The sequence below is a fragment of the Euprymna scolopes genome, chromosome 6 (genome assembly GCF_053919585.1).
Source record: "Euprymna scolopes isolate OS-2025 chromosome 6, ASM5391958v1, whole genome shotgun sequence".
NCBI classification, from domain to species: domain Eukaryota; kingdom Metazoa; phylum Mollusca; class Cephalopoda; order Sepiida; family Sepiolidae; genus Euprymna; species Euprymna scolopes.
In genome coordinates this window covers 8,416,565-8,434,109 of record NC_136487.1, presented here as the reverse complement: position 1 = coordinate 8,434,109, position 17,545 = coordinate 8,416,565, and the positions used below count along the sequence as shown (strand labels likewise).

Sequence of the window (17,545 nt, the reverse complement as noted above, 5' to 3'; positions counted from 1 at the left end):
CTTATCCCTGAGTGGCTTCCGGGCCTTGATAAGTGGTGATCACTGTGTAATATATATATATATATATATATATATATATATATATATTTATATATATATATATATTTATATATATATATATATATATATATATATATTATATATATATATATATATATATATATATATATATATATATATATATATATATACTAGCTGCATCACAGCCAGGGGTTGCTGTTGCTCAGCTTGTTTAAATGGAACACAAAAAACAGAAAAATACAAAAGGTATGTTACTTATGTTTATGTTCTCAATATTTGTGGATAAAGAGATTGAAAAAGCGTGGGAAATAAATCCAGAGTAAAAAATCTGAAGTGGAGTTCCGTTAGACGGTTAATTGTCAGCAGTATCTTCTTTCTGACAACTCCTACAGCCAAGCCGGCCCCAAATGTAATGTTCAACACTTCCTTGGATTCTGCCGGTGCAACCGAGAGGAGGGGGACTGTGTTGTTTGGACAGCGCACCACTCCTATATTCTTTACCCAGGCTTACACCCTGAAGAGAGAAAACTTTACCGGTGTGAGCATAGCAGGGAGGACAGCAGTTTATTGGTTCTTGTTCGATTTGCGTAGAACTGGACGTCACAGGCTCTCTTCGTCGGTGAGAGGAACAATGGTCAGCTACTGCACACCTCAAGGCGAGCAACCCCCAGTCAATAAGGTGTTGACCCGCCACAATCTGTTTGCTTCAGTGCATCTTGAGCTTAAAGTGTGATGATTGACAGGTAGATTGCTAAACCATGCACCTTGAAATTAAAAGAAAAAGACTTCAGCTCTGAGTATTGCCAGGAATGTCCACAATATGCGGGCCAGGCTCTCCGGCGACATTCAGGAGATTAAAGAGATTCACAAATCAGCTGTGATCAACCTCGAGCTGTACAGGCTCTGAAAGAGACACGACTCCCAGACAGCAGATCCATGAAAGAGGAACACTTCACCTTCTCCTGGCAGAGAAAGCGTCTAAAGAAACCAGGGAACATGGTGTTGGCTTTGTTGTCAAAAACACCCTTCTTCCTATAATTGAGCCCTCAAATGGCGGCAGCGAGCGCATTCTCACCCTGTGCCTTTCCACAACTGTCGGCCTTGTCAACCTTGCGGGCGTGTACGTACCAACTTTTTAGCCACACCTGAAGCCAAAGACGACTTCTATGACCAGCTGGTTGCCGTAGTAAATAGAACTTTTTCTGAATACCCCTAACTGCTGGGGGACTTCAACACTTGAATCATGAATCTGGCCAAGAGTACTGAGTTACCATGGAATGGAGAAAATGAACGAAAATGGTCAAAAACTTATTGAGTTTTGTTGCTTCCATAAACTGTGACCAATACTTACTTCCAGAACACAAGGCATCATGGAAACATGTACGATCCAAACACTGGCACCAGCTGGACCTGATCATTACCGGAGCAGACACTATAAACAATGTCTGTAACACCAGAGTTTACCACAGCGCTGATTGTGACACTAATCTTACCCTTGTTTGTCACGGGTGAAAAACCTCCTAAAAGATTTCACTATTCCAAGAAGAACTACCCGCAAAAAATTAACACTAATCAAACAATTGACTTGGAAAAAAAATCCAAATTTATCCAGCTACTTCAGGAAGTTCTCACTAACCACTAAAATGCAGCTGACTCCCTTCGTGTCACCACCTACGGGGGAAAAAGAACGAAAGAGCATGGACGGGTTCGAGGCAAGTGTCCTCACCCTTGAACCAGTCATCAAAGCGAAGCGGGATGCACTGGTCAAGTGCAATAGTGACCCCAGCCAGAAGAACCTCCGTTTTCTGAGAGAAGCACACAGCAAGGCTCAGCAAAATGCACGCCGCTGTGCCAACGACTATTTGTTACGCTTGACAGACATAATCGAGGTGACCTGGTCCGGAAACATCAGGGACATGTATGAAGGCATCAAGTAGGCAACAGGAAACTAAGAAATCTCCGGCACTGAAATATAAGTTTGGCGAGATAATCACCGACAAGAATAATGGGGGAGATGGATTGAGGGTTACTTAGATATCTACTCCAGCGTGAGCTCTGTTTCCCATCAGGCCATGGATAACATTGACGACCTGCCCGTTCTTGTGGGGCTTGACTCTGAACCCACGCTTAATGAGCTCAGCAAAACTATTGATGCACTTACCAAGAGGAAAGCACCTGGTGAGGATGATATAGCACCTGAAAGTCAAATGTAGCAAACAAGCTCTCCTCAAACCACTCCACGAACTCCTGTACCTCTATTGGGGGGGGATAAAGGTGCCTCGGAGTATGCGCAATGCAATGATCATCACGCTCGATAAAAAGAAGGGAGGTCGTAGTGATTGCAATAACTACCGGGGCATCTCCCTGCTGTGCATCGTTAGCAAGGTCTTTGCCAGAGTTCTAGTCAGACCGTATCAACTCAGAGTCCTTGTGACTTCAGTATTTGGGTACGATTTTCTTCATCCGTCAGCCCCAGGAGAAATGTTGCAAGCTTCTCGCCTTTATCGACCTTATCAAAGCGTTTGATCTGGTCAGCAGAAAGGATCTGTTTCAGTTCTTTAAGAAGATCGGTTGCCTCCCCCAACTGCTCAGCATCATCGTCTTGTTCTATGGGGACATGCAGGATATTGTAGGCTTTGACGTGGAAGCCTCCAAACACTTCTCAATCCAGGCGTTATTAAACAAGGTTGTGTGCTTGCTCCGACCTTCGACATCTTTTTCGAACTCCTACTGAAGTTTGCCTTTATGCATCGAATAGAGGTTCGAAATCGATTGTCAAAAGAGAGAGATATCAGATGTCGTAAGTCACAGGCGATTACATAACAACGGTTTGAATTGAGTTAAGAGGGCTTTTGTGTTTTGGCGAGCAGAGGCCGAAAGTCAGTTTGGAAATACCACTGGCGCGTCTTGAACCCACAATCCTTCTCCACTCATCGGACTCATCGTAGCTCACTATCAAAACCCACAATAAAGCAGTCGTCATATTTTTATAAATTAAGATGATGTTGTTCTTCCGAGTACGGCCGTCATACTACACATTCAGTTTTTGGTGCCGTGGCTTTTCCGTTTCTACGAAGCAGTATCGAACTTTTCGGTGTACGCATACAAAGATAGCATGTTGGTCAGATAAAAGGAACGAAGAAGAGATTTTACCTTGCATATTTCTGCTCGTAATATATATATATATATATATATATATATACATACATATATATATATATATGTATGTATATATATGCGTGTGTGTGTGTGTGTGTGTGTGCAGAGATGTATTGTTGTTAATATTAATGACACAAACACCCACTTGTGAATATCCTGACTGGCTTCTAGTGTTGTCACCAACATATCAAAAGCATCTGGAAGTGAAGCTAGTAGATGCACAACTTCTTTATTAATTAAGTATCCAATGACAACTAACCCACCAAAAATTTATTAATTAAGTATCCAATGACAACTAACCATCAAAAATTTATTAATTAAGTATCCAATGACAACTAACCATCAAAAATTTATTAAGTATCCAATGACAACTAACCATCAAAAATTTATTAATTAAGTATCCAATGACAACTAACCCACCAAAAATTTATTAATTAAGTATCCAATGACAACTAACCCACCAAAAATTTATTAATTAAGTATCCAATGACAACTAACCATCAAAAATTTATTAATTAAGTATCCAATGACAACTAACCATTAAAAATTTATTAAGTATCCAATGACAACTAACCATCAAAAATTTATTAATTAAGTATCCAATGACAACTAACCATCAAAAATTTATTAATTAAGTATCCAATGACAACTAACCATCAAAAATTTATTAATTAAGTATCCAATGACAACTAACCATCAAAAATTTATTAATTAAGTATCCAATGACAACTAACCATCAAAAATTTATTAATTAAGTATCCAATGACAACTAACCATCAAAAATTTATTAATTAAGTATCCAATGACAACTAACCATCAAAAATTTATTAATTAAGTATCCAATGACAACTAACCATCAAAAATTTATTAATTAAGTATCCAATGACAACTAACCATCAAAAATTTATTAATTAAGTATCCAATGACAACTAACCATCAAAAATTTATTAATTAAGTATCCAATGACAACTAACCATCAAAAATTTATTAATTAAGTATCCAATGACAACTAACCCACCAAAAATTTATTAATTAAGTATCCAATGACAACTAACCCACCAAAAATTTATTAATTAAGTATCCAATGACAACTAACCATCAAAAATTTATTAATTAAGTATCCAATGACAACTAACCGTCAAAATTTTATTAATTAAGTATCCAATGACAACTAACCATCAAAAATTTATTAATTAAGTATCCAATGACAACTAACCATCAAAAATTTATTAATTAAGTATCCAATGACAACTAACCATCAAAAATTTATTAATTAAGTATCCAATGACAACTAACCATCAAAAATTTATTAATTAAGTATCCAATGACAACTAACCATCAAAAATTTATTAAGTATCCAATGACAACTAACCATCAAAAATTTATTAATTAAGTATCCAATGACAACTAACCATCAAAAATTTATTAATTAAGTATCCAATGACAACTAACCATCAAAAATTTATTAATTAAGTATCCAATGACAACTAACCCATCAAAAATTTATTAATTAAGTATCCAATGACAACTAATCCATCAAAAATTTATTAATTAAGTATCCAATGACAACTAACCCACCAAAAATTTATTAATTAAGTATCCAATGACAACTAACCCATCAAAAATTTATTAATTAAGTATCCAATGACAACTAACCATCAAAAATTTATTAATTAAGTATCCAATGACAACTAACCCATCAAAAATTTATTAATTAAGTATCCAATGACAACTAACCATCAAAAATTTATTAATTAAGTATCCAATGACAACTAATCCATCAAAAATTTATTAATTAAGTATCCAATGACAACTAACCATCAAAAATTTATTAATTAAGTATCCAATGACAACAAACCCATCAAAAATTTATTAATTAAGTATCCAATGACAACTAACCCATCAAAAATTTATTAATTAAGTATCCAATGACAACTAATCCATCAAAAATTTATTAATTAAGTATCCAATGACAACTAACCCACCAAAAATTTATTAATTAAGTATCCAATGTCAACTAACCCACCAAAAATTTATTAATTAAGTATCCAATGACAACTAATCCATCAAAAATTTATTAATTAAGTATCCAATGACAACTAACCCATCAAAAATTTATTAATTAAGTATCCAATGACAACTAACCCATCAAAAATTTATTAATTAAGTATCCAATGACAACTAACCCATCAAAAATTTATTAATTAAGTATCCAATGACAACTAACCCATCAAAAATTTATTAATTAAGTATCCAATGACAACTAACCCATCAAAAATTTATTAATTAAGTATCCAATGACAACTAACCCATCAAAAATTTATTAATTAAGTATCCAATGACAACTAACCCATCAAAAATTTATTAATTAAGTATCCAATGACAACTAACCCATCAAAAATTTATTAATTAAGTATCCAATGACAACTAACCCATCAAAAATTTATTAATTAAGTATCCAATGACAACTAACCCATCAAAAATTTATTAATTAAGTATCCAATGACAACTAACCCATCAAAAATTTATTAATTAAGTATCCAATGACAACTAACCCATCAAAAATTTCTATCGCCGTTTTGATGTGTTCGCAAACAGAGCCACCGTCTTTTAATTTAAGGGAATATCGTTTTCTCCTCAATGCTAATATTTTGACCCTCGTTTTCTTTTGAAATTGATCAGCCAATTTCTTCGAAACAATCGCAGGATCAATCGGTTTCAACTGATATAACAATCGTAGCTAAGGTATTTCTCCTGTGTAAATGTCGTGTGTGAATACTTATCTAATCTTTTTTAGGGAGCAGATTCTGTTTCATCAACAATACCGCACAGGCCAGCTTTAATTAACGCCATTTTGCTCGGAATCTTCAAAGTTGCATAATTTGCCCCATTAAGCATCATAAAGTTTTGTTTTCATTGTTTTTAGTTGGTATAAAAGAGTAGGACAACCGAAAATTCCAGAAACAAAGTTCAGAAGTGTTATTTTGTTTTATGTTTTTTTATCATAGATATGCTGGGTTCATAAACTTTTTTATGAATTTATTAAAGTCGATCAATTAAATATACACATAACTTGTTTAAAATGTAGATGTTGTAGAACTGAAAGTATGGCACGTCAGGAAAATGCTGAGTATTGATGAAATGCATACTCCGCGTGGCATCAAGCCCTGCTAATGAGATAGTTCTAATTCTTTGAGCACTCTTGTTGCTCCTTACGTCAAGGTTTGCGATCGAATATTACCAGAATATAATCTTTTAAAAGCAGAATGAAATACTACCCACACATGCAAGGTGATTAGTGACATTCTCAGTTGACTATACGACCTTGGTTTTGATTTTCTAAAGACTGAATGTCCAATCTGGAGCAAAAGAGGATTTCTTACAGACCCGAATTAATAATGTTTTCTACATAAATTAGATAGGAATATCGACACTTACTGTCCAAATACAAACAACAATGTTTAACATACCGATGCCTGCTATATTGCCATTTATGAGCAATACTTTAAGCTACATCTTTAGAGTAATGACAAAGAGTGACTTCCTAGTAATCCAAGAATGTGCTAGAAAAATTAACGAACATGCAGGTAGAGGAAAGTTGTTTGTTTTTGTTTTACGGCATATCGACCCGTTTCAGGTTATTTAATGCCGAATGAAGAACAATTTTTAATAGAGTATATATATATATTTTTTAAGTCGGTTTCTATTTAACCCATAGTTGGGACCCTAACAGGTACTACCATTCCAGGTCAGAGTGGACCTGGGAACAATGGTAATTAAAGGGTGGTTCAACACTCCCTAAAGCCCGCAAGCTGGGGCCTCACCATCGGATATAGTTTAAGGTCATATCCAGGACCGTGGTAGTAGTAGTGGTAGAGGAAAGGATTTCAATTATGAATTTTAACAGGCGGGGGGGTTTTGACCACACAAGATAAACGAGCTTATCTCGTGGGTGAAGAGTATTGCGGGTTTTTTTTTTATTGCATTTTCACCTCAAACAAGGCATAGTGCCACTTTGATGTAAGGAGCTACTATCTGGGACATAGTTGTAGGGACACTATTTAAGAAGTTTAGCAGGAAGATGTCTATTCAATTTCCACTTGAATTTCTGCATGTCAGTACAGTCTGTGAACTCGGAACCCGGAAGGGAATTCCAAAGTCTAGCAGTTTAGGGGAAGAAACTATTAGAGTAGAAGGCTTTCTGGCATCTGGGGATCTCTACTGTATAGGGGTGGGATTCTGCTGCTTGTCGGGTTTGTCGGGGGTATTTACGTCGAGGGAGTACTAGGACTTGTAGTAACCGGAGCATCTACCATTAAAATACCTGTAAAACAGGTAGAGGGATGCAACATTTCGTCGATGGGACAAAGGCTGAAGCCCAGACAGTTAAGGACCACAAAGGTTAACGACTCTCTTTTGAACCGTGTCCAGGAGTGAGAGACTAGTAGCAGGTGCACCAGCCCAAATGTGACAACAATACTCCATATATGGTCGAATAGTGGCTTTGTAGAGGTACAAGATACTCTTAGGCGTAAGTAACTTTCTGGCATGTTAGAGAGATCCCACCTTCCTCGTAGTAGATGCGGCAATGCCCTCAATATATCTGTTCCAACTCATGTTTCCTGTGAACGTTAAGAGTTTGAACAAAGTACTTTCATGCAATATATTATTAGCCATAGCTATGGGTGCTTGAGAAGGTTTCTTGTAATTATTAAAGCAAACAAGCTTATTCTTAGCAGTATTGAACGTTACCATCCATGTTTGTTCCCATTTCATTACAGATTGGAAGTCTTTCTCTAGGGTTTCCGCCATTTCGTTAAAGTATGTGTTCCTTCGTTTTCCCCTCGTGTCTGTTATAGAACATGGTGTCATCAGCAAATACAACTTATCAGGGAGGCCATTTATGAATATTATGAATAATAAAAGTCTAAGGATCGACCCCTGGGGTACATACGCATTTATATCATATTGTTTAGATGTACGACCGTCGAGGACAACTTGGATTCTTCTCTTATTTAAGAAGGATTTAATTGTTAAGTATCCTCCAATGATACCGTATGATCTGATTTTCATGAGAAGACCATCGTGCCATATCCTATAAAAATCCTTAGATATATCCAGAGCTACTGCCCTACCCTCCCCTGCTTTGTCCAGCGTATGGTATATACGTTCAGAGATTACAGTTAGGATATCTGCTGTAGAACGAGCTTGCCTAAATCCATATTTTTGGTCGGACAGAAGTTTAGTAACTGTAAGGTGATGGACTAGATCTTGGTTTATTATGGACTCAAATATTTTGGCGAAAGAGGGAGGAGGCTAATAAGGCGATAATTTAATGGGTTAGTTCTTTCGACAGAAGCAGTTTTCCAGCAGTCGGGAAAGCAAGATTCGTTACGGCATTTGTTGAAGTGTTTGGAGACGAGTTTAGATAACAAATGCAGCACAAGGACAGACAAACGGGTATCCAGACTAGAGATCCTTACCCTTAGATATTGGTTGAATAAGCTTATGGTGACAGGAGGAAGTATTTCTTGAATATTCACATAGCATTGAATTATTTGGAGCTACAACTCAAGTTATTGTCAGTTGGCCGTTTGTCACTTAGCATAATCGATCGACACGACTTGAGGAAGCTGCTACATGGCATAGCTCGAGCTAGCAAGTAATCCAGATAGAGAGATTTGACATTACTATAGGATCTTCGTTTGTTCTACGTTGTACGATTGCGATTGTTGTAGATGCCCCGTTGTTGGATCGGGATCATTTATGGCGTTGTAAACTTTTCGATCATATTTCCCACACAATTTGGCTTGAAGAGTGAATCCAGACCGTCAGTTGTTCGAATTAGTCGAAAATGATTGATGTCAATAATGCTAGAACCTAATACATGCTATTAGATTGTGCCGAAGCGGCACAGTGTTCCACAAGTTATGCAAAGTATCCGATCCTGTCAACATTACCAATTCAAGATAGTCGTGTGAGATGTCGCTTTTTCGACATAATCCGGCAGAGATCAAACAGTCACAATTCAGATTAACACTCGACTTCCTATTGCAGTAAGGATCGGCCAGGGATCATGGATCGATTTATATTTCATGGTGCTATGTGAGAATAATACCCAGAGAAACCTTGTCGCACAGGCGCCAATGGCCACGATTCAGATAAACAAGGGGTGTATAGCACATGATGATTTTATGATGCTGACTGCGCAGATTAATAGTAACTTGAGATTTTAGGGAGTTAGCAGCTGCATCTTACATCTATGAATGTTTTTACTTCAGACACAAAAAAGAGATGCTGAACAAAAGTAAACAAAATGAAATTACTTTTTTTTTTTAATGCATTTCTGTCGTCATTTTTTTACTTGTCAATTGACAATTTTATGGAATTTATACTTAATGATGTTGAGGATGCAGATATATCTTTTATTAACCTCATCACTGACAATACATATGAAGACAATACATATGAAGACAATAAATATGAAGACAATAAATATGAAGACAATAAATATGAAGACAATAAATATGAAGACAAGCAGAAAAGAAAAGAAAAAAACATTTCAAATAAATTTGTCAAAAGATGCTGATTACTTTTTATGCTTTCTGGTGATTTTTGTTATCGTTAGTTTCCGGCTAATTTCGTAAATCATTTTTTAACAGAATCGAGTTGCCATAGGCCTAATCGATGTTATTGTGAAGAATAGATGAACGTTGGAATTGTAAAAAGTGATTTTTCTGATAAGTATGCTCTATGTCAATAACTCGACAGCACAACAAATGTGATTAAGGATCGCCGTTTTACCTGACGATGATGGGAAAAATTAAAAGCGACTTGCGTAACAACACGTATTCCTTTTATACAGGAAGGTCATTGTATTCTCATACTGACACCTTAATTACATCTCATTGGTAAAAAAAATAATAATGATGATGATGATGATGATGATGATGATGATGATGATGATGATGATGTTGATAATAATGATAATGATGATAATAATAATAATAATAATAATAATAATAATAATAATAATAATAATAATAAAAAAAACTGCGCGATGTGAAATCGTGACTATCTCCACATCCGCCGAATCTGTCGAAAGATTATTATCCGATTTTATATTTTTTTTCTGTTTTGTAATTTTTGTTTCAAGCATTTGTAACATTAAATCAAGGTATTTTTCTCTTAACTAGAAGTTTGAAGGGATTTTAATTCTGAGATGCATCTTAAAAATAAAGAAAAGGAAAAAATAAAATAAAAAGAAACTAAAAATAAAATGACATTAAAATTTAAATAATTCATTTTTATTTCAACTTCAATTTACATATAACGATCATTTTCCAAAAACCACTAATACTAAAAATTAAAAAATAAAATCTGCTTAACTCAGGCACAAATATCTTGGCCGATAGTTCAGCTAGTGATGATGCCTCCATTGTACATAAATTGAACGAATTTTACAAAAAGATAATGTTGACAATTAAGAGTAAGCAATGAGAATTCCTTCCTGTGTTTTCTAGTTTTCATTTGAGAACCAACCTGAGAAAGAATCCTTCAAGAAAGTTTCAGAGAATTCATCAACGGAAGAAATGCAAGTGCTTATTTTCAGTCTTATGTAACGTGACATCTTCAACTTTCTGACATATAATTATAAGAAACGTCACGCATAACCAGTTGAGGAATCTTAGTCTTTCGCATGTTCCTCCATCCTCTGTAAAGAATTAAGAGACCAATACTTGACAATACTTTTGGAAATTTTATTGATAATCTGATTCTAAAATTCATATTCACATTCATTGTATATATTTTCTTTTTTACTTCTTTGTTTGGATGATAATTTCTTTACAAATATAAACACTATATCTACGTACACATAATATGTGCTAATATTTTGCATTGCTAAGCGTTATGCAAATGTCTGTGACGTAAAATGTGCAAATATTTTGTCGTATTTAACTTGATTGGCAATATTGTCTGACAATAGATTGAAGATGTTTCTTCACATCCAAACTAGTATCCAAGAATATTCCAGTGTATAGCACGCAAATCTTTATTGCTGTTGGTTATACCGTTTTCCTTATAAATTACCTGCGGGGTGGGCCGGCTTTTCCCGATTTTGCCCGGTCGTAGAATGCGCTTAAATATGATGTTTTAATTTATCTAGATTTCGTGTATATTATAGAATCGTGATTTCAAAAGTTAAAAAAAAAGTATTTGGATATCATCAGATAGAATCGAAACCGAAGCATTCAAAGCTGGTGACGTTACCACTGTACCAACATGACACGCATATGAACTGAATAAAAATAAACGGAAATGAATGTACAAAATGTATAACGATTTTTTTTCAATTTTGACGACTTTTTGATCCCTTAAAAACTATAAATCACGCGAACGAAGTGGCCAGTTAATAGGTCCAATTCGTAAAATTGTTCGTTCATTAAATGTGCCTCTCAGTAAATTGATCGCATCATTTGCAATTTGCAAACGCTGCTTGAATATCAGTCTCTTTATGATGAATTGCCAAACCAAGCTAAACTCAAAATATTTGTTGGTTGCCAAATTTGAAATTAATGAAAATTGAATTAATTCATGTATTCTGATATTGATTTTGTCAGTGTATATATTCATAATACTATAGGTCAACCTGGCGGTGGCTTGTGTAGGTATTTTGTGAGTGTTTAAATGTGATTTGTGCTATTAAAGATTAAGTGTGCGTTAGTTGCAGTCGAGTTACTGATTTTTCTGATATTAACATGTGTAGTTTATGTATTGCCGTCTCTTAAACTACTCTATTTAGATTTCTCCGAGTATAAATAGTCATGAACGTTTAAGCATTCGTATCGTTTCATAACTAAGAATGAGTATCATCGCATCAACATACGTAAGGACAACACTTTGTTTTGGGGAAGCTAAGGCTTTCTATATAAAAACACTGAAAGGAAGATACTATTTTACGACCTATTTCTGTAAATAAATACATTTTTCTAATCAGTATTTTATGAGGTCGAGCGTATCATTAGAATAAAAACGAAGATTTTTGGTTATAAAAAAAATCAATAATTTCAAATTCCATGTGTAAATAGATTTTAATATTTTGGGAATGGATCCCTACAATACGTTGGATTATTTATAAAATCAGCTGTTTATTTTTTTAACTCGCAATATCCGATATTTGAATCAAACATGTTTGGCATAAGGCCAGTCAATATTTGACAAACAGACAAACAAATTGAATGAACGTAATGGAAAGTTTAATAACGTTTCTTATTTCGTGTTTCGTTGTTTCAAAAACGTTTTGTATTCACAACTCACCTATTTTTCAGCTTTAGAAGATGAAGTTGCTATGGTCGTTATGCCTGGTTTCTCATTCAGATTTACATAAATGGCCAGAATCAGAATATTTTCTCTGGGCATCCACTAGCGAAAATAAATGAGAATGCAAATCACACGGTTTTATGATGAAAAAGACGAATATATAAAATGTATAGTTTTATTGTAAGAAGTTTGTTGAAAGCAAGGAGTGACATATGAACAATTTTAAAAATAATATTTTGCATTCTATATATATATATATATATATATATATATATATATATATATATATATATATATATATATATATATAGAACACTCTTCCGCTGTCTTCTCTTGAAAAAGGACTAATAGGTCTGAAATATATTGAGATTTATAACACCATTGAAAAAAACAGAAAAAAAAAATTTACTGTTGTTTAGAGTTAAAATTTGTGTGAAAAAGAAAAAACAAACAACAACAAAAAAAAGAAATTTATTTCTTTTGTTTTCATTTAATTTTACTCTATATAAAAAAAATCTCGCATTGTTCTTGGCTTTTAATTTTACCTTATAATTTTCTTCAACAATGCTTCAAGCAAACTACAATCTACTTATATATATATATATATATATATATATATATATATATATATATATATATATATATATATATATACATAGGCATCACCACATTATCAAGGCCAAGAGGCCACTCAAGGATAAGGGTTAAAGAGTGTACAGTAGAAATTGGACAATAGAGGATTGATTCTATAATAATACATACGCAATCTACATAAATTAAAATATCATGTTTAAGCGTATTGTACGACCGGGCAACGCCGAGCGTCCAGCTAGTACATGCATAAATATTAGCGTAACTGGGTGGTATTTTAATACGTATGTCAGTATTTCTGATCTGTAGTTAATATTTATTAATAAATAGAAATTTATGTGTTAAGATAAATTTGATTATATTACATAAGTCTTGTATACTGTTATTTGGGAAATATTTGTGTGAAAGAAATTCTTTGCAAGTTTGTATGCGTTTATTATGTGAGATGTTTGTATAGCTTGCTTCGTTTGGAAAAGCATTTCTTTGTTTTAGTCTGTTGAAGAAGTCGATGGCATCTTTGAATATTTGTAAGTAGGTTCAATATGAGGTCAATGTATTCTGATATTGATTTTGTCAGTGTATATGTTCATAATACTATAGGTCAGCCTGGCGGTGGCTTGTGTAGGTATTTTGTGAGTGTTTAAATGTGATTTGTGCTATTAAAGATTAAGTGTGCGTTAGTTGCAGTCAAGTTACTGATTTTTCTGATATTAACATGTGTAGTTTATGTATTTTGGGATGGTATAAATAAATAGAAATGAGAGAATGTGTTTTGTATGACGACTAGGATTTTCTACGTGTTGTTCTAGTTCTGTTTTGTATCTGCCCGTGGGATTTAAGTGGATTGATTTGTCAAAGGTTTTGTTTTCGGAAACCTGTTTGGAGGTGAAACATTTAATTGTATTATACCCCCCCCCACACCTCAAATAGGTTTCCCCGAAGAAATCATATCCTACCTTGATGCCCATCGTAGGGAGAGAATATTGTGCACTATAAGTAACAAGCATTTGATGAAGATTTAACAGATTACTTACTAAACGCCTGTACTGATATCACGTGTATACACCTATACAGATATCGCTGGAAATACGAAATCGCTGTAGTATAATACGCGGACGAAAATGAAAGGTTTGCTCAAATGGAAACAACGCACGTTCATTCACCATACGTTACCATAAATTTCTAAGTTCCAGAACAAAACTAGACAGCGTACGATATAATCCCGCATTAAATAAATTACAAAATTTAAATTACGAAACTCCTCAAAAGAAAATGACTAGAGCAGCAAATGCAGTTTCTTTTGTTTTTATATGTGACATCTTGACAGATTATAAGCGAATCTCTTCACCGAAAATAAAGCCTACATGACACATATTGATCAGAAGCAATGCAACGCATAACCTTTTGAAGTACATCACAGATTCTCATATTTGGAATATCTTCAGAAAGAAATAAGGGCTGCGATGTTACATATGTGTCGCATGCCTGTTTTCAAAATGTAAATATTTTTATTAAAAAAGAATAACTTAGTTTTATTATATTTTCTGGTACTTCTGCATGACAGTGCCATTAGGCGACTGAGACGAGTTATTAACCCCTGCCGGCTGTTCTGTGAACCTCAAACATAAACAAGTGTCTCCGATAACGCAAAAATATATAATAACGAAATAAATAACACAAAAATATAAGAAAAGCGAAGCATTTATTGTATAAAAAATATAATTTTAATGTTTTAATATTATTTCTTTTAAATGATTGATTTATAAGTGAAAATAAAATAAATGTTGAAAACATGAAACATGTATAAATTGTTTTTAGAATTGTCTTTTTTTTTGTACGATTGTATAAAATGTAGCAACATATAATTATTTTTTTTATTTTTGTTTCATAATAAGAGGGTATAAAAATATATTAAATATAATTTTAGCAAAATGTAGCAAAATATAATTTTAAAAGCATGAAACATTTATAAAGGTTTGAAAATAGTTTTTTTTACTCAAAGATAGTTTTTTTTCACAGTAAGATTGCATAAACATATACCAAAATATAATAATTTTGGTTTGTCAATAGATCAAAATATAATTTTTGGTTTGTCAATAGATCAAAATATGAGGGTTTTTTTTTTTTGTTTTTTTTACATGGAGTTCACCACTTATCAAGGCCCAATGGCCACTCAGGGATAAGGGTTATTGTGTGTACAGTAATCAAAGGGATAGTGTAGCAATAGTATTGGAGAATTGGTAAAGTGTCATTACTTGGGGGGGCGGTTCATCAGTAATTTGTTTGTGTTGGACTTGAAGACATCCAGGTTGAAGTCGGGAGGGAAATAGGCAAGCGGAACAGAGTTCCACAGGTGTGCAGTTCTAAGAAAGAAGCTTTGTTCATGGTATCTACGTTTTTATTTAGGCACAGATAGGGAGTGGGGAAAATTATTGACGGTGGTTTCAGCTAGTCGGGTGTTTTTTGAGAAAGATTGGCGAGGGGGGACCAGAGAATGGAGCTCAGACGAGCACCTGCCATGGAAGTAACGATAGAACAATGACAGGCTCGCTACGTCTCTTCTGTGGGAAAGAGGTTGCAGGGTAGAGAAAAGGGCATCCCCCACCAAGCCACGGAGTCTATTTTGTACTCCGTCAAGGCAGGATAGGCTGTTTTTGCCCAGATGTAGCAGCAGTACTCCATCTTTGGACGTACTTTGCTCTTATATAGATAGAGAATTGCATCATTAGTGAGATATCTTCTGGAGCGGTAGAAGGATCCCACCATTTTCCCAGCGACCTTGGCCACAGACTTGATGTATGTGTTCCATTTAAGATCAGGTGTAAAGGTCAAACCCAGGAGCTTATCAAATCCTGGGGCCGCCCTTAGACGAGAGCCAGCCATTTCAATTGATGCCAGATGGGGATCAGAGCGTTTATGATGTAGAGATAGGAGCTTGGTCTTAGATGCATTAAAGGTAACCAGCAACCTCTTTCCCCACTGTACCACGCGCTCAAGATCAGAGGAGAGAGAATCAGAGAGAACATCATCATTTACGGCCTTAGATGTGTTGCCATAGATGCTCGTGTCATAAGCATAGATGTCAACGAAAGATCTTAGTATGTGTTTTGGGAGATCATTGATGTAGATCAGGAAGAGAGTTGGGCCCAGTATGGACCCCTGAGGGACTCCAGCATTAATACTGTGGGCCTCTGATTTCTGCCCATCAACAACTACTCTTATGAGCCTATCAGATAGAAATCATTTAATGATAGAGAAAACATTTCCAGTTATACCGTAGCTGGAAATCTTGTGTAGTAGGCCTTTATGCCATACCTTATAAAAGGCCTTTGATATATCGAGAGCAATTGCTCTAGAAATTAAGCCTTTGTCGAGAGATTCACTAATCCTATGAGATATAACCGTTAGCACATCTGCTGTAGATCTATCAGAGCGGAAACCATATTGCGTGTCGCTAAGAAGGTTATTTCTGCTGAGTTGGTTGACTACTTCTCTATTTATTGTGGATTCCAGCAACTTACTCATGACACACAGGAGACTTATTGGTCTGTACTGAGAGGGGGATGACTTATCACCTGAATTCTTAAATACAGGGCATACTGATGAGGTTTTCCAGGGTGTTGGAAAGCACTTCTCCTTAAGGCAACGCTTAAACAGTTTGGAAAGTATGGGGGCAAGTTCTGGTTGCAATTTTTTGAACACTATAATTGGAATACCGTCGGGACCAGTTGCTTTACTGGAGTCAAGGTTCTTGATTAGCTTTGCGACTTCACACACAGGTATTTGTATGTTGCATAGCGTGTTGTCTGTTATAGGAGGGAATCTGGGGAGTTGATGGCCTTCGTCACACAGGGTAGAATTTGCCGCAAAGTTTTTGGCAAATAGTTTGGCCTTGTCGGATGCTGTCAAGATGACCTCTGGTTCATTGATAATGGTTGGGATAGAGTGCACGTTTCTGTTCAAGATCCTATTTGTTATTTGCCAGAACTGGTGGGAACCAAGCCGCTGCTCAGCTACTTTGGACTTAACGGATTGCGCATATAGTTCTCTTGCATTTTTTATTACTCTTTTACAATGGTTGCTTGCGGTTCTGAAAACAGCTTTAGTTTCAGTGCATCTATTACGTTGGTAGCTATGTTTGGTTTGTCAATAGATCAAAATATAATTTTTGGTTTGTCAATAGACCAAAATATAATTTTTGGTTTGTCAATAGATCAAAATATAATTTTTGGTTTGTCAATAGATCAAAATATAATTTTTGGTTTGTCAATAGATCAAAATATAATTTTTGGTTTGTCAATAGATCAAAATATAATTTTTGGTTTGTCAATAGATCAAAATATAATTTTTGGTTTGTCAATAGACCAAAATATAATTTTTGGTTTGTCAATAGATCAAAATATAATTTTTGGTTTGTCAATAGATCAAAATATAATTTTTGGTTTGTCAATAG

At 34.7% G+C, this 17,545-nt stretch overlaps 1 protein-coding gene across 6 annotated transcripts in view; it reads right to left on the bottom strand.

The window, feature by feature from the left end:
- Positions 1-17,545, bottom strand: part of LOC145277489 (uncharacterized) — a 119,722-nt gene that overhangs the window by 59,571 nt on the left and 42,606 nt on the right. For 4 of the 6 annotated variants that reach the window (XM_080128875.1, XM_080128871.1, XM_080128874.1 and 1 more), the window contains one exon: positions 12,454-12,603. In XM_080128875.1, the coding sequence (XP_079985001.1) occupies positions 12,499-12,603 (105 nt within the window). In that variant the 3' untranslated portion in view covers positions 12,454-12,498. Of the gene's footprint in view, positions 1-10,602; positions 10,895-12,453; positions 12,604-17,545 lie in introns of those variants that run through there. The other 2 variants (XM_080128872.1, XM_080128873.1) reach the window with 2 other exon arrangements.